The 7,319-nt window shown below is 30.8% G+C and overlaps 1 protein-coding gene across 1 annotated transcript; it reads left to right on the top strand.

Annotated features, from left to right (window-relative positions):
- The first annotated feature begins 4,321 nt into the window (after positions 1-4,321).
- Positions 4,322-5,755, top strand: LOC119685865. The gene is made up of 2 exons (XM_038100263.1): positions 4,322-5,506; positions 5,703-5,755. Coding segments are annotated over exons 1-2 (1,065 nt in total). The 5' UTR covers positions 4,322-4,442; the 3' UTR covers positions 5,704-5,755.
- Positions 5,756-7,319: the final 1,564 nt, after the last annotated feature.

The following is a 7,319-nucleotide window of genomic DNA, read 5'->3' on the forward strand; positions in this document are numbered from 1 at the left end:
CAATATATATGTCGATATAATTTTAATTTAATAAGTTTTGTTATCATATATAAATTATTGAAAAATAAAACTTTTTATTTCGTCTCTTATCCAAACAATCTCGTGGTCTTTGTGTAATCGATTGTACATCAGATACCAAGTGGCAACTGTAAACTTTCGCAAAGTGATTGACTTAAATCCACAGTTGAATTGTCCAGATCGGTTTAAGAATGGCCTTGTAAAGTCTTACTTTGTCCCCTAAGCTGAATTGAGAATTTCGTTGAAGTAACCATTATGTACATTTTTTTTAATAGCACCTATTTCAACTTTAGGTGAAACAGTTATTGTGACATAGTGATTAACGAATTTTAATAAAATGGTGCTGTTACCTGTCACTATATTTATCTTCATTAAAAGTAGCATTCATTCGATGCCGTGTTCTTAATCAAAAAAATATTCATCCAGCTTTCTTTACAATACTATAACTTTTAGAGAAAGTTGTTATTGTATTTACCTGCAGTTACTGGTACACTTAGCATATATCTTCTGCTCAAAAAGTATTCGGATTTTGCAAATAAAACACACAAATTTAAATTTTATTCCAAATTTATTTTATCTCCTTCAAAATATGCTCCTTTTGAAGCGATACACATATGCCAACGCTTAACCCAATCTTCCATACACTTTTCGTAGGCCCGTGCGGGTATGGCTTTTAGTTCCTTCGGCGATTTCTCTTTTACCGATACAATCGACTCAAAACGCTTACTACGAAGGGGCAATTTGAGTTTCGGGAACAGGAAAAAGTCGCACGGATCCAGATTTGGCGAATATGGTGCCTGAGCGATGACAGTAGTGCCATGTTTCCATAATAAAAATCGTTAAATGCACTTAAGGTAGTCTCACATTAACAGCTGCTGTAAAGAAACCAATTGACAGATGGCGCTCAAATTTGTACCATATTGACATATGAGGTGTATCAACATAACAAAAAAAAATTTTTTGAAAAAGGTCTCTTACTTAACAAACAATAAAATCCGGATACTTTTTGAGCAGAAGGTAGTGTTTGTCCAGAGAAGTGTGGATATATAAATTTTTAACAATTATAATTGTTTTCGTTCAAATTCGTTACTGTTGAAGGGTCAGATTATGAACTAAGCATACTTAAATTAATAATAGCTGAAATATAAGCAATAATTGTTAAGTTATGTAAAGAATCAACGTGTATTCACAGTAATTTCATTTAAATTTCGATTATATTTGCTTAAAATACAAATACCTCTCAATTCGAAAATTAGAATTTCTTTTGTAAATACTTTCCAATATCTCTACAAAGCATTTAATTACATCCTATTTCGTCCTAATTACCTATTAAATATCCAATCAGAACTAAAACATAACAAAAGCTAATTGCTTTCTAAACAAACGTTACACATCATTCTGCAGAGAATACCAAAATCTGTGATATTTTCAGTATTCAGTATTAATCAAATCGATTGCATTTCGAACTGATTATTTATTTACTTCAAAATCGAAAAGTAATCCAAAAAAATAGTTTAGAATTTTCTTATATATTTTTAATTTTTTCCATCTAAAAACTAAAACCGTATTTTCTTTTTCACAAAACGTTCTTTCAATTACTAACAAACAAATTTGGGTAAATCAGGTTCAAAATAGTAAATAGAGCTCACACTCCACACAAGCCAGCGCACCAGCACTTGAGCAGCTCCAATGCATTTACTGCCTCATTTATCGCCCAATACCACCATAAAATCCTTTCAACTGGACTGACTTACAATGGACGTATATGCTGTCATTTGCGCCGAACCGAAATTGCATAAAAATTCCGAATACGTAGAGGTATCAATGGCAGAAGCCAAGAGCATAAAACAAATGGAAATATCCGTAAATAAAAAGCTCAAACCTTTTTCAAATTATGGGAATTATATTTGTGCATAGGAAAAATGTTAATAAATTTCGTGCTCAATTTTGCAAAAGTGTAAAAAATCAACCGCATTATTCTAGCCTATGGGAATTGTTCGAGCAACACATTCACACGGCATTTTATTTATTTCCGGTCGCTTAGGGCTCTTGCAGCAAACAAGGTGCTCTGGCAAATGGAATTATTTATGCCTTTCGTTGGGTTCGTTGTTTTCATAAAATTTTTTGTATTCGGTTCAGGTTTTTCAGAATGCTGTTGCCTTTATTTGTGAAGGAATAAAAACGTGGAAATATAAGCAGCAGTTGTGGATGCTACACTTTCTATTTAACTCAACAGTTTTTCATTAAATAAAATAATTTTTTGATTTAAAAATTATTTAAAATTTTGGCATACCTTTAAGAAACGTATACTTTTCACAACACGTCTGAGAAAAACTTTGACTAAATAGATGTGTGACTAAATCGATTAATATAACCGTTGACATTTAAGTCATTTAATTTTAAAAATAAAATCCTTCAAAAAATTAAAAATGTTTAAAAACTAAAAATTTCATCCGTTTTATTTAAAAAAAAAAAAAATTGCAAAACAAAATGAAGGACATCGTTAAGATGCATCAGATCAGTCACAAAACTTTCTAAATCATAAACTTATTGACATTTTTACTAATATGGCACAAAAAGTTTTAAGCCCTTAAATGGTGTCCCTCGGATTAACAGGAATATCCTTCGTATCGAACTTATATCCTCCGACTAACCGTATCGAACATTTCCAATTCTTCAGAAGAGAAAATATTCCAAAAGGGATATTCCACATCATAAGCTGAATATTATTATTAATATGACACTCTTTAACAAAAAAATCTGGAATCTCTAAATTGGGGTCCTTTGTCTTCAAAGGTATATACCTTATTTAATCTCTCCCATCTAAGATAATTTTTTTAACAAACTTTTAAAATTTGTATAGATCCATCATATCAAACTTATTCAATTTTAATGGAGAAAAAATATCCCAAAATATGGTAACAAAATAATCTAGAAACTTGAGATGGAGATTTATTGTCTTCCCAAGGCTAAAACTTCATATAATCTTTCCCATCTGTGATGGTGTCAATTATAAACTTTCAAATTTTTAAAACATTGACCATATCGAACTCTTCCGATTTTTGAAAGACGAAAAATCTTAAGTGGGATATTGCAAAATATAAGCTAAATGTTATTATAATTAATATAGCACTCATTAACAAAAAAATCTGAAAAGTCTGAAACGGGGTCTGCTGGTTTGACAGGGATATCTTTCATTTAACCAATCCCATCTATGATAATTTCATCAAAAAACTTTTAAAATTTTAATAGGTCAACCATATCGAACTTATCCAATTTTTTTGAATAGAAGAAATAACCCAAGATGTTAACTCGTTATCTTTAGAGAACTGGACAGTAGTAATTAATATTCCATCGTCTGTTTTTTTCTTTATCCTAGCAGTTTATATAACAATTCGTGGTGGAGCACTCAATCTAATCGCGAGGTTACCTACCATGGAATGACTTGAAATAACACATGTAAACTGATTAACTCTACGAATATTCCTTTATAAACTTAGGAAGGTAGTAGTTTTTTTATCCTCACATTTTTACAAATATTATCCAAAAACGCGGCATGTACGATTTATCTATTAGTTAATCTTTGCATTTGCATTAATTATTTGTCTGATAAGTTATTCGAAGGATAATGCTTGGACTGCTATCTTTGATTTTATTATCCCCGTTAAAAGACTATTGTGAAGATGAGTGTTGAAATATAACGAAACTGTACTATTTCAAAGCATATGAGAACAGATGATAAAATATAAGGTGATCCACTAAATTTGAACCCTGCAAAATTGATATTGAAAAAGTAATGCGGAAAGTACTGCGACAGTTTCCCAAGACACTAATGATTTTAGTCTGCAAATGGCAACAGGTAGTAGAAAATAATAAATAATATATATCGATTAATAAAATTATTTTTTAAATTAAAATCTTTTGAAATTTTGAAGTTTTAATTAAAAAAATCCAATTACTATAATCCCAATCAATATGTGTCTTAGAGACTCGAAACTAGCGCTCATATATTTTAGTATTTCTGATTATATTTATTCTGAAGTAATCAATCGGACGATTTTCATCTTCTTCTTCTTTTTTTTTTCTTTTTGAGTTAGTGCTATTACGCACTTTTACTCTATAATGGCTGGGGGGCTTATCTCTACCCCACACTAGGCTTTAACTAGGTTAAACAAAAATCATATCATTTATGATTTTCATCTAAATTTAAAAAGTAAATTCTAAAATTTTCTTTAATCTAAGTAAGCTTATTTATTTGTAAAAATAAAAACGATAATTAATTCAGAAGAAAATTCATATATTTTCAAAATTTTGGACTGAATGTTTCGAAATTTTTTGTGGTGCTACATTTTTATTTGCATTTAAAATTTGAAAATATCGAAATTTATTTCGATTTCATTTTTCAAAATTCACCGTTAATAAAAATGTCTGCAAGAATGTTTAATTTTGCCCAAATAATTGGTCGCCAAATTCTAAGGCAGGGAGATTTTCGTAAGCTTGTGAACGAAGATGTCGGTGCTCCAAATCAATGTCCAGTACGTACATTGACAATCAATGCGTATGAAAACTCCAAGGCTTTGAAAAACTACGCTTACAAAAAAAATTGTGAGACGGCAACTGCTCAAAGTTTACCACGCATGGATGATATTCACCCCGTTCAAACAAGTATAGATAATAATGGTTTGACAAGATGCGTAACGAATTTGAAGAAAGACAACCAATTCTATACAGTCACGTGTAATGATAATTGTTGCAGAGCAAGTATCAACATAATTGAACCGACAAAAAATTATGTTCGAGATGTTAGAGATCAAACATTTGACTTAAAATGGGCAGAATATGAAAGGAATGTACGAATGTCAACAGAAAAACAACGAACAGAAGGAACCGGTCTGAAAAGGTTTGTTAAAAGATTTCCAGCAGAAGGATTTGACACATTGTATAAAAGTACCGAACGCTTTGATGATATGGAACTTGATGAGGTCATAATAAATGAAGCGTCACCTATGTTGGCTCAGAATGTAAACAATAATCAATACGTCAATAAGTCAGCAACCTCACAGTCTTTAGGCATGGCTCGCTTAAATGATATGTCTCTGGATAAAGTCGCAGTAAATGAAAACTCGAATAGGTTTGCTCAGAATGTTGGCGGAAAACGATTTTACAACAGTTCAACATTCGACCAATCTTTAGGAATGGCTCGTTTAGATGATATGAAGCTTGATAAGGTCACGATAAGTAGAACACCAACTACGTTAGCTAAAAATATGGGCAATCAACAATTTTTTAGTAGAAAGATCGCTACAGTTCCTTCAAGCAAAGCGCGTAATTCAACCAGAGTTGAAAATAAGAAAGAAGCCACGTTAAACGAGTGTCCTTCTTCATCTTCGGTGGGCATATCTAAAGAGCAATACAAAAGAATGTTCCGTTCGAAGCAAAATAACATCGCTAGTCCATATGAAGACTATGAACGGAAGTCACGTTATTGGTAAGTTTATTAATACTTGAATACTTGTATATAATATTAGTAATGTTTTTATTTTTATTTTTTTTTTTTCCTTTTTTTTTTTATTTAATAATACTAATATTAATTTATTTTAAATAATGCAAATTTAAGTTATTAAAATTTTTAACATACAATAATTTGTAAATGCGATTATTTAAAAATTTTTCATATCATTTAGAATCCAAGGCTAAGTGACGAGGTGGTAACAGATATACCTATCAAGATATCTATCAAAAGCTGACGAACCTTTCCATTACATGTGATGTCCTGTTGAATTTATTGTTGTTACTTATCGCAGCACCAAACAATTGTTAACTACAAATTGCAGACATACATCCATTCAAAATGCATGATAATCTACTTACAAATAATAAAACTTAATAGCACTACAAAAAAGTCTATTCTTTTATAGTTGTTGGAGTATAAAATTTTAAATGTAATAGAAACAGAAATACTAAACAATTTTTTAGCAAAGTACTTTATAAATGAGTGATCTATAAAGCATATCTCGGACATTAATCGATACAGAGAACAAGCAGAATGAAACTTATAATTCTCATTCTTAAAGTTACACTTTGAGATCTGGACCAATACATCTACTCGCTGTTTCAATATCATTTAATAGAATTGTTTACTAAGATGAAAGAAACTGACATCGTTTGAACTCATTAAATTAGTCTGTAGATGTATTGAGCAGAAAAGATATCTACTTCTTTACGGAAGGAGTATATTTATTAAGTAAGAAGATCGCGTCAACTATAACACTGCCCTTCTGCTAATATTTTAGGGAATAACAAAGTATACATTTTTTGAAATTTATTATGTACTTTAATCATCAACATCGGATCCTTTAATTGAAATACCAGAAGTATGGCACCCCAGTAAAGTATTCAAATAATGTTGAATTTATTACTAAGCGATTCACTTTATTCCAAAGACATCTGTTCAACTTCTTCCACTTTTAACACTTTAGTTCGAAGCAATGTAACTTTCGATCTTCTTCCTTAATCGTTGACAAAGTATTGCGTCTGCTGTCAAGCAAGTGTCACATCAAAATAGTCGCAATCTTTGCAATGTTCTTTGCAATGTCAAGAAACACATCTGTTTTTCCATATATGTAAGCATAAAAAATGTCATCAATGACTGTCGAGAATGGCATAGACTCCTGACAGACTCTAAAATTGAGTTGAACAGATAGATGTCCATTATGAAAGATTCCGCATATAAGCTCCCATAATAATGAGCCTTACCACACTTAGCAGGTTTGAAAAAAATGTTGATAGAATGATAGTTGGAGAAAAGATATTAACTTACTCTACAAATATATGTTGTATCACAGCAATTTAACGCACTTTTTGGACATGAACAAAAGTTATGTTATACAGAGAGATATAGTATAATTGTCAATCCCCTACTTTTACTACTATTTTGGCACGTTTTTTAGTGCTGAAATATATAGAGCATTTAATTTTTAGAGATTCTGTTTATATATCTATTCTAATATGCACGAATTATTTTCTAATAGGTGTAATTCAGATATTTATTACTAAGCAACTCTGTTTTAATCAATTTGATGAGTCGCACAAAACCTCATCACCGTGAGCACATTTTTAGTGTACAAGGAGCACAACGTCATGGGCTCGTCAAAATCAAATTTATTGTTGCATTTAATGCAAATCAAAAAATTGAGAGTGAAAGAAAAAACAAAATCACGGTTCAACTTTGTCAAAACAGTGTTGGAGACAAAATTTCAGTGCGCACTACAAGAAATTCATACACCATCAATAATCTAATT

This window comes from Teleopsis dalmanni, chromosome 2, assembly GCF_002237135.1.
Source record: "Teleopsis dalmanni isolate 2A chromosome 2, ASM223713v2, whole genome shotgun sequence".
In the NCBI taxonomy this organism is placed as follows: Eukaryota; Metazoa; Arthropoda; class Insecta; order Diptera; family Diopsidae; genus Teleopsis; species Teleopsis dalmanni.

Bases quoted from the DNA above. Each gene is read 5' to 3' on its own strand.
- LOC119685865 (XM_038100263.1), top strand. From the start codon at position 4,443: ATGTCTGCAAGAATGTTTAATTTTGCCCAAATAATTGGTCGCCAAATT.